The sequence below is a fragment of the Passer domesticus genome, chromosome 3, assembly GCF_036417665.1.
Source record: "Passer domesticus isolate bPasDom1 chromosome 3, bPasDom1.hap1, whole genome shotgun sequence".
NCBI lineage: Eukaryota > Metazoa > Chordata > Aves > Passeriformes > Passeridae > Passer > Passer domesticus.
Genome location: NC_087476.1, coordinates 43,533,014 through 43,551,075, shown reverse-complemented (window position 1 = coordinate 43,551,075; position 18,062 = coordinate 43,533,014). Strand labels below are relative to the sequence as shown.

At 37.0% G+C, this 18,062-nt stretch overlaps 1 protein-coding gene across 5 annotated transcripts in view; it reads left to right on the top strand.

Annotated features, from left to right (window-relative positions):
- HACE1 (HECT domain and ankyrin repeat containing E3 ubiquitin protein ligase 1) overlaps positions 1-6,671 on the top strand; it is a 45,989-nt gene extending 39,318 nt beyond the window's left edge. For 4 of the 5 annotated variants that reach the window (XM_064412801.1, XM_064412802.1, XM_064412803.1 and 1 more), the window contains 4 exons: positions 152-250; positions 556-626; positions 5,224-5,337; positions 5,764-6,671. In XM_064412801.1, coding sequence (XP_064268871.1) covers positions 152-250; positions 556-626; positions 5,224-5,337; positions 5,764-5,866 — 387 coding nt within the window. In that variant the 3' untranslated portion in view covers positions 5,867-6,671. Of the gene's footprint in view, positions 1-151; positions 251-555; positions 627-4,437; positions 5,188-5,223; positions 5,338-5,763 lie in introns of those variants that run through there. The other variant, XM_064412804.1, reaches the window with a different exon arrangement.
- Positions 6,672-18,062: the final 11,391 nt, after the last annotated feature.

Below are 18,062 nucleotides of genomic sequence, written 5' to 3'. Positions count from 1 at the left end.
ATTTAGTTGTGGGTTCCATAAGGTTGCAATAAACTGAAAAAGCACTGTAAGCTTTCTGCTTCTTAAAACATTACTTCTTAAAATAGCATAAATTCTTGAAACAGGTGGTTAGTCAGGACGACTAATCACAATCTGTGTGCTTTTCCTGAAGGAGCTTTTGTTGTCTGGTATGCCAGAAATTGATGTGAATGACTGGTTAAAAAACACAGAATACACCAGTGGCTATGAGAGAGGAGACCAAGTTATTCAGGTAAAATGATTTATTTGTTTGTTTTATTTTTTTTAAATAATGTAGACTATTTAACAAAAAAAATGTGGTTTTGTTGTTATTATCTGTGTGTGTTTGTGGAAGCTTATTTTGGTTGAAATTTGTGGAGCGGTTTTTTTTTAATATTGTATTTCTACATTAAGTGACTTATTTATGAATTTGGTACAAAAAATTCCATAATTTAAGTAGCAAATATATGTATATTCCTTTTATTGTTTTGTCAGTATATTTTCAAGTACTACAAGTATGTAATGGCAAATACAAACTAATTTTTTTTTTTCATTTAGTGGTTCTGGGATGTGGTGGAAGAACTAACTCAGGAAGAGAGAGTGTTACTATTACAGTTTGTTACTGGCAGGTGAGAGACTCTTCTGTAAGAACAGATACAATTGTCTAGATACTCTGAAATAAGATCAGAAACTTGAGAGACCCTAAAAGATCATCTAGAAACTGTTTTGCATACTGGTTGTTCTATACATTGATGGAAGTAGACAAAGCCTGTGTTAATACTTTTGCTGTCTCTGTTGCCTGCAAAATGATTGATTACTTATTTATTATACTTGACTACTTTGCAAGAGGCCTTTGTTGCTGTCCAGGCTGTTCTTGACAAGGCCATAGTGAATTTAAATGAGCTTTATATTCTTTTTCCTGTTGAATGTTTATGTGACTCTTGACTTTTCTAGCAATCAGCTGAGGCTGTAGTAGATGAGATAAATAGTTTTCACTTCAGTCAATATATACAGAATATCCTCAAGCTGAGTTGAATTTAACATCAGTGCAGTGTGTGAAGATAAGTAAAGATGTAGCCTTATGGAAGACTGTCTCCTTTATAAAGGTTTTCTGTCCTAAGTTCTATTTGTTGTCTAGGGAAAGCCACTTTTATTTTCCTTATGGTTTAGGTGCAGTGAGGGAATGTTTTAGCAATAAATGCTCCTGTAAGCTGGGTGCGTTGCTGATCTTGTGGGTACAGACATCTCACAAAATGGATCCATAGGCATGAATGTGACACCTGAGTAGTGCAATCCAGTCTTTTTCTGGTTGCAGGCAGAGATCCCAACATCTTGGTTTGATGTTGTTTGAATATTCTAGATTTAGTAGAGTAGTTGACCTTTTGTGTATAAGTTTTGTGGTTAAGCAAGGATAAAATACAAATTAAGATCATCAAAACTACCTTTTATATTAAGAAATTTCACAGCCAGGGATGTATCATCAAATGGCCTGGTCTCCAAATTCTATTAGTGTCACTTGATTTATTACGAATTTCCTTGATTTTAGGGATCATGGACAATTTAAGAAGCTAGTTGTACGCACATTGATCTTTTTGTCCTCTGAAGAAATGATTCCTGAAGTTGTAACTGCACATGTGTGGCATGCCTACTGCTGGTCTTTCATTTTTAGTGGGCTGGTCCATTTCTAAATCTAGACAGAAAATAAGGATATTTAAAATGTAAGGTCATGTTTCAAATGCTTCTTAAAACATTCCAAATGATACTGAAGTGGCATTCAGTATTTTCACGGCATTTGGGATAATCGACTGGATTCTAAGAGGCGCTTTCTATCAAGTAAACAGTTACACTGTCTGATTAATTTGTGTGTCAGCATCATTTGTTTTGCTCACAAATCACCTACTGTCTTGTTCTTACCCATTTTCTTGTTGATAGGAAAGAAATTTGTGGTGTGGCTTTAAGAACTCTGGTCTAGAATTTAAAAACAATCTATTTAGGATTTTTTTTCTGTATCACCTAGGAGGAGCCCTTTGTTTTTTCTTCAGTGTTTGAAATGTAATAGATGTATTTTTCCACAAATATTTAACTTTTGAAAGTTACCTCTAATAGTGATATGCAGCTGGCATTTTTGCACATAAGTCCTACTTTCTTTTAAATGGAAGATTTAGATGCTGACTTTTCTGTGAGCCTAGTACAGTAGTCAGCTGATACCTTAAGCAAAATTCTACATTAAAAGTACACCTAATTTCAAACTATGATGTTTTTCTGGTCTTAGTGATGAATTTGTTTCTGTGGGTACTGGTTGGCAGGCTACATTCAAAAGGCTTTTTTTTCCCTCCATTTCCCTTTATTCTCTTCTGTACATTCACTTACTTGATTTTTTGTGTGTGTGTGAAGTGGAACTGTTCTTTCTTTCCAGTCTATGAAATTAATCTAGTGAATTAAATAAAATAGATTTATGATTATGTCTTCAGTGTTTCTCTGACATCTCTAAATATTTCCTTTAGTCTTCTTCCCCCATTTTTACATCTCTCTCTCTTTTTCTCTTACGAAGTCTTGCTTTGGTAGTTTCAGTAGACATAACATTGCATTTGTCAATAATACCAGTTTTGAGACATCTTTTAATTGTAAAGTAGTTATCATGAGCAAAGTTTGAACATATTTGGAGGTCTTAGCACACTCAAGAAAAAGTCTAAATGTTTTTGTGAATCATGTTGGGGATCTGAAAGTTCACTTATGATGCCATTTATTCTTTCTCAGCTAATAGCTGCTTGAGATATTGCCAATTCTACAAACTTTTCTTATTTTTCCTCCTCTTGATCTCTTTGATATTTATAATAGTATTTGGCTAATTTATTGTTAATTTTCTGCTGGCAACTTCTGATGGGGTTTTTAGTGAACAGCTTGATAGATTCTAAATGATAATTCTACTTTATTTGAATTCTACAGCTGCAAAGATTGTATAGAACTTCTTTGGGGACTCTAGTTTTTGTGGCGCAATAAGCAATATGCTTATGCTCTTTTAAGGAAAATTCAGCATAGTTGTTAAATATGAAAGATATATGTGTCTGCTGTCATATAAGGATAGAAAACATAAGGAAACAAGCTTAAAATCTCTTCTACAGTGTTTTAATTCTGAGCAAATGTATGCAAAACTTGTCAGTGGAAAAATAGTTAGAAACATCATGATTCAGATGTAAACGTAGAAATTACCAAAGCTATGAAATTGTGTTGTTGCTCTTGCACACAGTATTGTGATATTTCTTACATCTATTTAGAAGGTTTTCTTTACTATATTGGCAGTGTTGTGCTTGGAGAGAAAATTTATTCTTGGAGGCACAACTTTCTTTTAAATATTCAAAGCTTTGACCATGCTTTATGATTTTGACCTGTTATATGGAAAGTATTATAATAAGTTACATTGAAAAAACTTTTAGATAATAGTGGACTGAAATAAATTTTCAGCAGTTTTATTGCTGACTTGAATGTGGGATGTTTTATCAGAGAGGAGAAAAAAAAGTCATTGCATGGGAGGCAGGACTGTATTGGAATGTGAGCCAAAACCATGCTATAAGAGTACTGATGTACCATCTTTACTGCTGTTCTGAATTGTTGCTGTAAGCACAATTCCATTTGTATCAGAAATTATATGCTGCAAATAATCAGCACTTCTCTCCATAGGGGTTACTTTGTCTAGCAGTGTTTGAACTATATGCTCAACATTGCTGTTGTAATGCTGGGTAATACACATTTATGTGTTGGATACTACAGCTAGTTCTAAAAGGTATGTTTAAAAGGTATTGCTGTGAGTTGTGTCCCAGCTCCTTCACATTCAGCAGCAGCAACCATTATGCTTGTGCTTTTTTGTCAGGCAGTTTTACTGTGAGTGGAAACATTACTTCTTCTGTTACACTTGCTTCTGACTTTTTAGGTTTTTTTGATGCAAGGGCTGTGCTAGCAAGGTGTTATCTTGTAGTGTATGTCAGCTTAATTTGATATTATGAAAGTAACTGAATATCTGAATTTTATTATATTTGTTGATTTTGAATGAGAGAGGGAGTCTGAACAATGGGCTACTGCCCATTTACACCTGGAATAATCTTTGAATAATATGTTTGTAAAAGGAAAAAAAAAAAAAGAGCAATATGATTAAGTGAGATTGCATTCCTGAAGATGCTAGTGATTTTTTAGTGTGTTCTAGTTTTGCCGTAGTTTGTCACTGGGCTATAGTGTGACTGATGTAATGGTTTCATTAGTTACTTGAAATATTTGGTCTGAAGTAGTAAATGAACAGACATGTCAAGGGCATTTTGGTCATTTGTCCCACAGATAGTAATCAGAGAATAAACTGTTTTGTGATGTAGCTTAAACTTTAAACATAAATAGACATGTTTGTCTGAACTGAGATAATGCCACGATATAAGAAGGATATAAATCTGTTAGAAGGCATCCAAAGAGGCCGTGAAGATGGTGAAGGACCTTGAGGGGAAGCGTATCAGGAGCGGCTGAGGACACTTGGTCTGTTCAGCCTGGAGAAGAGGAGACTGAGAGGGGACCTTGGAGACCTACAGCTTCCTCAGGAGGAGAAGTGGAGGAGCAGGCACTGATCTCTTTGGTGACCAGAGACAGGACCCAAGGGAATGATGTGAAGCTGTGTCAGGGAGGTTTAGGTTGGATGTTAGGGAAAGTCTTTTCCCCCAGAAGGTGGTTGGGCACTGGGGCACCCTCACCTCTGTTTGGATACCAGGAAATGTTTTTCACTGAGGGAGGTTGGGCACTGGAACAGCTCCCAGGGAAGTGGTCACAGCATCAGCCTGACAGAGTTCAAGAAGGATTTGGACAGCAGTCTCAGGCACATAATGTGGTCCCTGCAGACTTAGGAGTCAGATTTCAATCCTTGTGGGTCCTTTCCAACTCAGAATATTCTGATTCTATGAACATTCTATGAACAAAAACTGGTTATAGAAATGAGTCCTTCTTGCAGGCAGCATGATCTTAAATGTCAGCCAAACAATATGGTGCCTATTGTCAGTGGACTAATGTGTTACTTGGTCTTGTAATTAAAAGGTTTTAAACAATGAGAATTTTGATACCAGTAAGAAAAGGGGAACTTTAGTAAAAGCATTGGTAACTGTCAAATTATCCTAAGAGATATTTTCAGTGTAAAGATTACATTTTTTTTGTCTTATAACATTATTGCCCTGCTCTAATTTCTGTACATTTTCTCAGTTCCAGGGTGCCTCATGGTGGTTTTGCCCATATAATGGGTGGCAGCGGGTTGCAAAATTTCACTATTGCTGCTGTGCCATATACTGCAAATCTTTTACCAACATCAAGCACATGGTATGATAACTATTCTTATTAAAATATCTTAAAACCAGGGCTTTTTCATGTCAGTCACAGTGAAAAGTACAGTTTTTTAGAATATTAAAAGGTCCAAAAAAATTTAAACAGCTTCTGTAGTATTCAGTCTCCAACATGAAAGTGGTGGGTTTATCCCAAAAGATGTTACAGTATGTTTGCTCATTGTTTGCAACTTGAATTTGTGTAATTAAAGGTAGTGAAATTAATAAAGGAATATTAAAGTTAAATTACTGTATTATAACTTACTGAAGTGAAAAACAATTTAATTTCCTACAATTACTAAAAGTCTGCACAGGCTTGTTTTTTTCTTCCATACATGTGATCTCTTCAGGGTTTTTAATCAGAAATCTTTACTGTTGAGTTTTTTCTGAACTGTGATGTCCTTTTTTTTTTTTTTCTTTCCAGTATCAACATGCTCAAGTTACCTGAATATCCAAGTAAAGAAATCCTGAAAGACAGACTTCTTGTGGCATTGCACTGTGGAAGCTATGGTTACACAATGGCATAATGAAGTCTAGAAATCCCATCTGACTGTTAATGTGCAATTTTGAGTGGCAGAAGTAATTTTGGAAACTGTCAATAGAAAAGCATCTTAGATGCTGCAGCCCATTGCCAGGGCTGGGTTTCAGAACAGCACCATCAGCTTTCCCTCCATTATTGTGTTGTCAAGGTAGCTCTGATACCATCATAACAAACTTCTCAGTGTGCTGTATTTTCATTTTTTTAAATTACAGATCTGTATGGAAATCAGTTTACATGCTTTTCATTATTACTTCAATCTGAGAAAGTTTGTCAGAATCTCTTTCCACAGTTTACATTTGATTTTCACCGATGTGGTTAAATGACTTTTGCATTGCAGTTTACTTTGCACTCAGATGGAATACTGCAAATGAAAAGAGTTGTACTTCATGCCTTGTTGCATGTGAAAGTGCCATTTATTTTTGCAGACCACTACAGAAAGTTCAATTGGAATATTGTACAGTAAGAGAGAGCTGATGTATTTTCCATTTCTTTGCATAGTAACAGAAAGAAAATTTTATAACTTTTTAGTATTCTAATGTATATAATATGTAAAGATTAGACTGTTATGACTGGAAAAAAACCCAACAAATTGAGCTTATCTAGTTTATATTAGAATTTACACTATATTCTACTAAATATTTAAAGTATTTGTGACTTTATAGTCAACTTGGAGTTTAGAATTTGTAAATATTGTTTAATATCTATATCCATTGTTTGAATGCCTTTACTCTTTCCTTGATATAATTGTATGTTCAAAAGGTATGAATTAAATTTTAATATTTTAACCAGAATTGGAATGTGACGAATCTGTGTGTCTCTGTGGGCAGATTATTCTGTTTCTATCAGAATTTTGTTAATCTTTCTATAATTTAAATTGTCATGGAACCAGTATTTGAGGAGTCATTGTCAAAATGTATGGATAGACATGAAAAAATGCACAAGGAAGTAAACTGAGCTTATGAGGTTAACTGAAAAAAAACTGTGATAGAATCTCATGTCAAAAATTTATATAGAATTATTTACTGCTGTTTTTTTCAGATTTTATTTATTTTTATCTAAAGCATACATAACCTCTCTGGTGGAGTAAGAGAGAAATCCATGGACCATCTTGCCACAGTAATTTTCTTCTGGACTAAGCTTTATACATTAACTTATTAGCTTCATTTCCTTTTTGGTTCCATTTGTGCACATGTTGTTTAAATGTTGGTTTAAATTCTGAGACAGAGTCTGTGACTGCAACATGAAGAGAATACCAGTTTTAGGTAGTGGAAAGAGCAGATACTTCCAGCAGGACAGTCCAGGGAAACCTGCTTGGCTGTGGCTTTCAGGAAAGGGAATGAAATGTTGAAATCAGACAACAAAGTCTTAAAAAATGCTCTGGAGAGGAGATATGACCAAAAATAGTGCAATTGAAAAAAAACCAGAAAATTTGGAAATGGAGTGATGGCAACCAAATGGATTGAGATGAAATGAGGGGCAGTGAAAAGGACCAAAACTTGCCAAAGTTACTCCAATTAAAATTCTGAAATGAAGGAAGAAAGGTAACAAAGAGAGAGTAGAAGAAACTAAAGAAATGAAATGTTAAGAAAAAAAAGAAAATAAAAACCCCAAACCAAGTGAAAACAATAAAAGTGAATGGGATGACAAGAAGTGCAGGGAAATGGACCAAAGCTTGCCCAATTAATCCTCATTGAAATCACAAGATTTCATTCCCTTTCCTGAAAGGAAATGGGGAGGTACTGTTCTTCTCTGGCATGCTGAGGAAGCTTAGGCTATTTTAATAGGTTAGATGTTTGAGGATGTGTGGGGTTTTAACATTTAGTCCCAGTTGCTTTGGATCCTTCAGTTTAGCAAAAGTACTTGGCTTTCTTGCGCAGCTTGGCTGTGCTTGGTTCCCTGATTCTATTGCTTATTTTGTTATGTGCTTCTGCAAGGTACATTGATAGAGGACAGTGTTGTGAGCAGTACGAGGTATTTTTCAGGCATTGAGTATTTGTTTTCTTTATGTAAACCGGGATTTTTGTCTTTATCTAAGGTTTTACTGTAAATAATGCTGTTCGTTAACTGCTATGCAATCTGTGGGGTTTTTTCCCCTTTCACATGTTTTATTTACAGTAATATACAGCAGTATAAACATTGCATGCTCCTGCAGTGTTCAGAATAAGTCATACTGCAAAGCTGAATGAAGACAAAAAAGAATTTTTTTTTCCACTTCTGTATTACACTATAGGTGACAAAAAGCTGAGTTTGGTCTCAAACAGTTCACCTAATATGCTTGGCAGCTGGCTTTGAAGTGTGAGGGAGAGCAGAATTTTAATGTTCTCAGCAGTTTCCTATGGCACATCTCCCTGTTACAGCCTCACAATGGTAAAGCAAATTATTCTTGTTGCCTCTGTGCCCCACATTAGTCATGTCCCTTATGATGTATCTTGTAGGATTTCTTGTAATGTTTGCACTACTTACCCCCCCAAGAGATTAGAATAAAATTCCTCTAAAATCCTCTTGTAATAAGAAAGCATGATGTAAATATGTAGATAATGGGAAGAGAGCTGTTGATGCTGGACTCTTGGTATAACATCAACCTTGTTATTGCTTGTTTTGAACTGGGTTTTTTCCTGCTGCAACTGAACAATGCTGTTGACTGCAGCTGACCATGTGAAGTTAGCAGGATTTAATTACTGCATTGAAAGACTGTTTTTTAGGACACCTGTGCCCTATTAGCAGCAGGGTATGAAAAGCCTGTTGAGAAACTATAACTTAATATAGCTTATAGTTTGGAATGGTTAATTGGTTTGTATTTGTTCTCTCCCACTGTGCCAGAACAAGGCAGGGTAAGTATTTTATCTTGGAAAGAACAGAACAGATGTCTTGTCAGATCATAGATCATGAGTGCTCATTAGCTTTTATTATCTTTATGAAATGTTAGATAGCAAAGCCTAGTTTTTGATGCTTGAAAATGTATTGTGCATCTAATGTTGCAAAACCATTAAAACCAGAAACTGTGAAATGCAGCTTTATGACTTCTACTGTATGTTCCATAGTCAAATAAGATGGAAAATGGAATGAGAGGAAGATGGTGGTTGGCCTGAATTTTCCAGATACTTGGAGATTTTCATGTGCACAGTGAAAAAATGTCAGGATCACCTGTGCTTTAGAAATTACGGGCAAGTCAGTAGTTTATGCAGCTATTATTACAGAGAATTTTTAGCATGTCTGTAGAAGAGCATTTGTCTAGTTAAGAAGTAAAATCAGCAAACTGCTAAACTGGTGCTAAGAACCAAAGCTTTAAATCAACTAGATTAAACCTCCTCAGGGATTCTTGAGTTGTAAAGATAAGTAATTTTCAAGTCAGAACATCTGTTTTTATCCAGACTTACTATAGACAAGAGACAAGATAGACAAAAGACTGTGATACATGTTTTATAGACACACTTGTCAATTCAACAACATTTTACACTCTAAGGACATTTAACAGAGTTAATGTACTTCTGTGGGGCTAGCTGTTATTTAGAGGCAGTAGGAATCATACCACATAAAGAAACCTAGTGTAAGGTTACTGACTTAGTCTTAGGTTAATTACTGGCTAGTTTAATTTGAAAATAGCTCTGTGCAGTTAGGTAGATTGCAACATTTCTGATTATGTGTGTAAAGCAGTATTTCTAGTTTCAGTTTTAAAAATCTGCGTGTAATTCACACTAATACAATATATTAATAAAAATGGAATTAAGATAGACTGCACCTTTGGTTTGGGTTTATAATGGCATTATTGCATGTCTTTCCATAAATGGTATATAATTTATTTGGAGAACGCTTTTTGAAATGCTCAATATGTTTGAAATGCTACAAATTAGGCTCCAGACACCACTAAGAAGGGCTGCAGTGGTCCACTGAAATATTTCCTCTGATATCAATGTCATTTGTGTGGTAATCATTTGTGTGTTAAAAAGTCTCTCATGGAAAACACTTTGGTCTCCTTATTTTATTAACTACTTTATACTGATAGATTTTTTCTTATATCAGAGCCCTTCCTGATCTTTTTCTCTGAATGTAACGTATAACCATTGGTAGGAATAGCAAATAACATCCCTAAATTTATCAGGTTTTTCCCATGGGAAATTGTTTAAAAAAATAAAATATGCTAATATGATTGGAAACTAATGCCAAAAGAGCAGAAGTTGATCAGGAGTACAAACACTATGAAGGGAAGTGTCCCTGAGCTCACTGTTTGCAGCTGCATATACTTGCTGCATTAAGTGTTTGTGACATTCTGTGCCAAGAGTTCAACTATTCAGTTTCATACAACGCCAAGTGATTCATTGGGATTATTAGGATACTCCTGGGATAGCTTGGCCATACTGATTGCCTCTGACATACCAGTTTGCTTAGATTAAAAAGCAATTGTTGCTGTCTGGTCAAATTTATAACCCCTGGTAAAAGGAAACTGAACCCAAGTGCTGTCCAGTATATAAAAACACCTTCAGTCTACAAATTACATGGATTGGAAAGAAAACTGAATACTTGAAGAATGATACTAGTTAACATGCATAGGGCAAAGATTTCACAGGTATCTAATAGACAGCTTTTCTGTGCTGGTGAGTTTTTTCTGATGTATTTAGATCAATGTATAAGCACTGTTTTAGATTAATTCTTCTAATTGCTGTCTTTATTTCTACAAAGTGATGCAGCTATTGATTGGTATTTGGATGCCTGTGGATGTTACAACAGCATGCCTTTTCAGTGTATGTCAGCTAAAAGATGGGATTGTACTATGGGGAATCTAAATTTTGTGTTAGATTAGGTCTGGAGAGGTGACCTGGAGACAACTACTGTGCTTTACCCCTGATTTGTGGGATGTATTAGGGATGCTCTTAGGTGTAGGACCATAAGTGCGAGAAAACAGGAAATAAATGGTAGAGGTACACTTCTGAAAGTGAAGAGTATCTTCAGGAAAGAGGTGAGTCGTGTCCTGAGTTTAAATGTGGAATAACAGGGGTGTTTTGGGAACAGATATGTCATTCAGCTGGCAGATGGGAAAAGTGCCTGGGCCTCGTAGAAATATGATCCTTTTTTCTTCCCTGCCTGGTCTAAAGGCTGCAGTCTGCTGCCACTGAGATTGGGAAGACTGCTTGGGCTCAGCCAGGAGGGTTGCTGGAGCATGGTGGATTTTCTTTGTGTTTGATGCTAGCTCAGAATGAGCTTACTGCTGACTTGTAATTTTGGTATATCCTCCCCACCCCATGCCTTAAGGTAGATTTTTTGGCAGTGTTTGCTAAAGCAAGTTAAGGTTCTACTGAAAGGGCACCACTTCAAATTTTATGTGAGAAGGGACTCCCTTCTGTGCAGGTGAGATGCTCCCCATTAAGCACAGTGGCATGAATAACTGCTGAAATGTGTCTCCAGTTTAGGAAAATTCTAAATGTAAACTCCATCGGCAGGGATGTTAATAGTCATATCTGTGCTTTTGGTCCTTAGCACCTTGACATAATTTTGAAATGCACCTTATTTATGTTGTGTGTTTGTTTTGGAAATAGTCTCTGTGTGTCTTTGTTTAGGTTGTGGTTCTTTATGGAAGTGTTTTTATTTTAGCGTATTTAGAATCTCCATCTTCACTATTGACTGGATTCTGGCAATTTAAGAATTGTCTTAGACCAGGTAAATATCTTTTCAGTCTTTGCTGTTCATTAGAGTGTCTGTGTATTGTGTGACAATCTTCTGTCTTCACTGGCAATGCTACCAGAGGAATGGACTGAAGTAATAAAAATGTTTGAGTGAACAACTGTGATAAACTTTAATGTAAAGCTATCCTTTCTATAAAGTGCATTAATACTTTGGTTTAAACTGTCTGAAAGTCCAGCAGTGTGTTATTACAGCTCATAGCAATGTGCACTTTGTGTGTGTGTGTGTGTGTGTGTATGTGTAAATGCCTGAAGAAAAGGTTTTTCTTACTGTCTTTTACAGAAAAAAACCAAAATGTATACCTTTGACCATATCTTGCCCTGCTGGCCTGTAGGCTTTGCTTCTGCTTGTCTCTCTGTCTTGTTTCCACTACCGAGCTTCTCAGTTACTCAGTCTTGACTGGTTTGATGTGAGTTCACCAGGGGCTTTTGCTCTGTCATGTATCTTTGTAGTTAACAGACAGCAAAGTTCAATGGACAGGCAGATGACAGGCAGACTGCTGTGGCTCGTGTTTGGTGTCTGCGTCTGGCACTGACCCCCTTTGTAACCTCGGTGAATCCCTTCGTGTCTCTGCACGTAGGCTGTGCTATTGTAAACTTCTGAGGGACAGGGACAGCCTCTGTGTGATGCCATGCAGAGGAGATGACTTTGGCAGGGATATGTGGAAGTACCCAGACGTAGTGTCTGTGGTTTTACCCAGGGTTTAGTTCTGTTCCTTAGGGACTGTCCTTGAGTGGGGTCTCAGGAGTGTACTTGCTCTTCTGTCTCACCCATCCTGCTGAGCCCTTCTGGCAGCTGGAGCAAACTGGAGCAGATGGCTCTCAGAAACTTGTGCTTAGGAAACCTTGGTATCTTGGAAGTGCTGTTTAGTGCTCACCAATCACAAATTTTGAAAGTAACAATAAAATTTTGAAAGTAACAGAAGGGCTCAGTATCAACCAAACTCTCTCCAAGGCTTGCTTCTGCTTCAGTGTCTCATCCTCTCCTGTCACCATGACTGTATGCTTGGTAAAATATGGGAAAATACGTTCATTTCCTGTCTGGAAAGCAGTCATGTCTGTTAACCAGTGAACTGCTGGGGATGCTCCATCCAAGTGTGACTCAGGTGTTTAACTTGCCCTAGAAGCACCATCTTGTCAAGAGCCTTCGTAGCCATGATGCTGGAGGCTTTTACACCCAGACACGGATGGTCTGAATGGAGAGGTGCCTCTGATAAGGTGGGAAATTCCCATGGTTTAATGCTGATTCCTTAACTTTCAGATAAATAAGCATTTAAGTGTTGCTTTCCTGTTTGTGACAAAGTTGAAAAGTTGCTTTTAAGCAGTAGGAGTTTTCCTATGGCTAATCTTACTTTCTCCTTAAAGCAGAAGTGAATTTAATTTTCAGAAGCCTTGATGGCAAGTGTCATGCTCCTCTTATTTGGGTCTGTTTCTGTATCCACTCAACATCATCTGATAGCTTCTGTCCCAAGACTAACCACCTAAATTTGAAACCATCCCAAAAGTCCATGTTGTGTCGATCCTACCTTTTTTCTATACATACAAGCTCTCACTAGTGCAGTCTATGCTTAGAGTCTGCATTTTTTTCTGTTATGTAGAGAACCTAAATCTAATCTGGACCTTCAATGTGTATTTGAAATGAATGTGATTTTTGGTTTAATAAAATAAAGCCTACTGCACTTGTAACTTTTTAAGATGAGTAGTTAACATATGTGAAAAAACTTCAGGTCTGTGTTTGAAGTGGGTGGCACTTAAAGAAAAACCTCAATAATTTGGGGAACAAGCGTGAGGAGTTACATGATTTTTCTAAAAATGTGCTGGTCTTTTCATCCAGAGTGCTATCCTCCAGCTGCTCTACAAAGATGCAACTTTAAAAAAAAATACCTTATTTTTCCTATGACTGTGGAATATTAGATCTTTCAACTTCATGCAATTACCCTCCCCTTCAGACAAATCAAACTTCACAGCATCAGGAAGGCTTCTGAGCAGACTGGAAGGCAGGATAGAAAGCTGTAAACCAGCAAAGACTCTGCAGGGTCTGAAGGTCTCTAATTTTGAAGGTGACACATAGTTATGTGGTGATTTATGCCAAGCAACAACTCCTACCATCCCTCAAAAAAGGAGTGCCAAGTATTTAAAATATTTCCATTGATTTTTCTGCCTTAGGACAGCTATTTACTCTGATCCTGGACCATAAAGCTGTGCTAGTTCAGTATGTCTGGACCTGCTTAAGTAAGGGAACTTAATTATTTTGGCATTTTTATCTGATTTCAATCTTTGTAGGATACCACGTCTTCCAGCTGCCAAAGGCCAAACTGAATGTGGGATATCCTGTTCATCAGACTCATGTAAATTGCTGGGTAAGGGAAGGTCTTTATTCAGAAACTTTTGCTGAGATTCCAAAGGCTTTTAACTTTTGAGCAAAAGCATCATTTTTATCAATGACTTGTTTAAGCAAATGGTCTTTTGCTTTTAAATTGGTGTAAGTTGTTGGAATGGGAGGATCATACAATGTGCCTCTAATGGATAGTATTTAATTCAGAGTTAATTAGTCCAATTCGTCTTTCCTCTAATGAATTTAGTGTTTGTATGTCAGCCTTTTTTTCATAGACAGCTGTCTATGGGAAGGGTGAATTTGACCTTTGAGTAATATGCCTCAAAATGTCCTGCCATTTTTGATTTCTTTTTATTGCCAAACTGCTAAATTTACATTCTGAGCGGTGATTTATCTAAATCTGTACTGAATTCAGGTAATACAAATGAGGACACTTACCTTTAAGGAGCCTTTTACTCTCTTTATATTCTCTTTCTCCAAGTATATGACCACCTTGAAATATGAAAGTTAACATCTGCCCTACACTACATATTTTCATATATAATCTTGAAGAGTTCTTAAAATTCTGAATTTTGGAGGAGCATGTGTTTCTGCTTATGTTGCCCTATGACCATATTTCCTCTTGCTGGATCTCAGTTGTGGCAGGAAAAGACTCTGACAGCAGTCTCCAGAGAAAACCTCAATGTCTTGATAAGACATTTCTTCTGCTGCTTATCACAGGGTATCTAGGGCAAACTGGGGAAGTTTCCAGGGAAATGTGGTATGCACAGGCTGCTGAATACATCATCTCTTTGTTTCAGAGCTGGGGCTGCAAACATCACTCAAATATGTCACCAAAACAGCTTTACTTAAAAGAGGATAAAATTAATGTCTTGGGGGAGAAGCCTGATGGGCAAACAAAGGGTCTATAAAAACTGTTGAGGCCCCTTTGGGTGCATGGACATGAGCAGGCTCCTTTCATTTCTAACTGTTTGCAGAAAGTGCGGGAGGGCTGCTGCAATGCTCACCTGAGGCTTGCCAGCTCTGGGATGTGCTCCACCTTTCTCTCCAGCCTTGGTGTCTGCAGCTACCCTTCTCTTTCTCTTGCCTCTTCTTTTCTCTCTCCTTCCTCTGTCATCTTTCCCTGATTTTCTGTGAGGGAGGGAGGGTTATCCTTCCATTTATCGCAAAGAAAGCAGGTCAAAAAGAAAGAGTTCTGTGTTGTGATATATTTTAGCTAACATTTTTTACTCTGCATCAAATCTTATTTAGTTCCTGGCACCAGAAGAACCAGAAATCTGAGATGTGCTCCACCACAGCTGGCTCCTATTGCTTGTTTTGTGTGTGGATGAGGTTGCCCTCCCTGCACATACACTAAGTACATGCCTGTGCCAGCCTTGAAAAATGTTAACCATAAATTCCCCTTTAGTTTTCACAGCTACTTCCAGTTTCCATTAGCAGCTCTGATTATTAGGACAGATGCTTTAAAAGTTGGCACATATGAGAAAATGCAGCGAGGAAGATCTGAGATGGTGATGTTGGAGGAGATTCTGAGACCATTGTCATAGCAGTGAAAACAGGAAAATTTAATACAACTCAACTCTGAGCAGTTAATGAAGGTCAGCTAAAATTAACTTGAGGCAGCAGTCACTTTAAAATGCTTCTTGCTCCAATCTTGCTGTGCTCTTGGTGGTATTCAATGCTTACACCATGTGTTCCAGCAGAACTTAAAAGAACACTGTCCTTCCCACCCCGCAGCCTCTCCCAAAGAAACAGCTTTGTGGTAACAGCTTTTTCATTTTTGTGAGAAAAATCTGATTCCTACAGAGAGAGAATAAATCCATAGCAAGCATGGGTGATTTTTTTTTGTTTGGTGTTCTTGTGTTCATTTTTTTAATGTAAATTTCATCTAAGTGAAATTGAATCCATCTTGCCTCAAACTTGATAAGTCAAGGTGATTCCATGTGCTACTTGGATTTCAGTTTGACTGCAAAGCTGATATGAGTTGAGTGGTGTTGCCCTGGCCCTGTGGCCTTGAACACTCTGCCTAATGCAAATCCTGATGTGTAAGAGTTCACTGTATTTACTGCTGTGTGACCATGCAGGCAGTACTTCTGATCTAAGCACTGGCCAGTGCTGCTTGTGGCACTCGGTGAGATGGTAACGGTCAGCAGTAGATAAGGTTCAAATAAGCCAGTGGGACAGGTCTATCTAAACCACAAATGACTGTGGGGCTCTTCTTGGGAAGCAAAGGCCATGAAATTTATCGATGCTGCAGTTACATTCTGGTGCCTCCTACTACTACACACCCAGCAACTCTTGCTGGCCATAAAATTAAGTTATTTTGTCACCTATGGTTATGAATTTTAACTTAAGAATAGTAAATTTAATGCAGAGATATTTACTTGCTGTAAACTTGTCTCCTGTGAAACAAAGGGGCACTAACTTTGCAGGCTTATGCAAAGGGCGTCTGTTTCTGTTAAAAATAATGGAAACTGCAGGTTAGGACATTTTGTAGAGTAAGTGTATATACTAAGAATCAATAAGTGTTTTATTAGTGTCTGGAGATTGTTTGACTATAAAGGATTTTTTTTAAAATCCAATTGCTGTAAAAAGATAAAAACGTTAACCATCTGCTTTGCTTTCATTTAAAATTTTGTGTTTAATTTCTTCTTTGTAGGTAACCAGTTTCTGTTATTTTTCTGTAATGTTTGAGCTTGGAAGAAAGTGGCTTTAAATTATGGCTTTTATTTATTCAAACGTATTGTTGGCACCACAGGTTTTCAGTTCCTATTAGAAGTTCGAAAAATATTTCTTGCTACACTGAAAGAGAACAAAATTCAATTTAGAAGTATAATTTCCTACCACTAAGGCACTCCATAACCTGGGAGAGATTAATAGAGCCTTATGACAGAGACTTGATTTAAAGCAGGAGATTAACACTGCTTTATCAGCCCATACCACAAGTGAATTAGCTCAAGAAATCTGTTTGATGTTGCTGAATTGTCTGTTAGAAAAAGGTTTCTGGATATTTATTAGATCACTGCTGAGTACTTGCTATAGGTTTGTCTGGCAACAGAGGAACAAACTTCACACTAGCCAAGCTTATTTTACAATAGCATGTTTTATGTTATTCTTTGTTATCCCACAGGAAGCTGGAGTGCTTTGGAGGTTAGCTATTGGCTCAGGGGGATAATCTCTAATAAACTAAGTTAAAATTATCAAACAGAATTACAGTAATGTTCTGATTTCATTGATATTGAGACCAAAAGAAAAGCTTAAGCTGTGTTTTAATTGGAAAGGTTCTTTCCCTACACTTGTAAATATTTTTTTATCAGCAAAAGAAGCCTCATTTCCTGTCCTACATATAGAAGTGTTTATCTTTGGAGCACATGAAAGGTGTTCAGAAGTTGGGCCTGACAGGCTGGTAGATATACAGATGTTCACAACTAGCAGAAGGAACAGGGAGCAAATGTGCCAGTGCTGCAGCTGATCGCTGCTCCAGGCTGGCATTCCAGCTCTGCTTCTGATATAAATTATATCAGCACCAAATAAGGAAAAAAAAAGTCTGTGGCACTCAATCCATTTCTGTCATTTGGCAGCTGTGCTCTATATCTGAAGATACAGGCACCAAATTAACTGGTAGTCCTTAAGATCCTGTATGCTTTATTTGGAGTAAAGGAGAAATCTTGTCGGGTACATAAATAAATATAATGTATGTGCTTGTGTGTATGCACAAGATATGCATGTATGCATACAAATGCTTTTTCCTCCAGTACCTTGCAATTCTCTTGGAAAAATGTCTGAAGCAGCTGTTCTTGTAAGTTCCGCTAGTACAAAATGAGGTCTGAATGATTTTGTGTAACTTTTAGTTTTTTATTTATCCTAGATTTGTAGCATCCGGGTTTTTATTTCTAAAGCTCTTTCTTCTAATAGTTTTTTGCCATGCTGGCTATGCAAATAGGTCTGCAGAATTGTCCTTCGAACATATAGATTGGATGATTGTCACAATGATATGATTTTAACATCAGGCTTGTGTTTGTTGTCCACAATAAAGTAATATATGTAGGTACATTCTCAAATCCTGCACTGCAGAGGTAAATGCAAAGAGTAGCATTTTGTATGCACTAGGTATGCAATGTCAAATTATTAAAAAGTGCCTTTTCTGGGTATCTCAAATGTTTCTTTGGTAC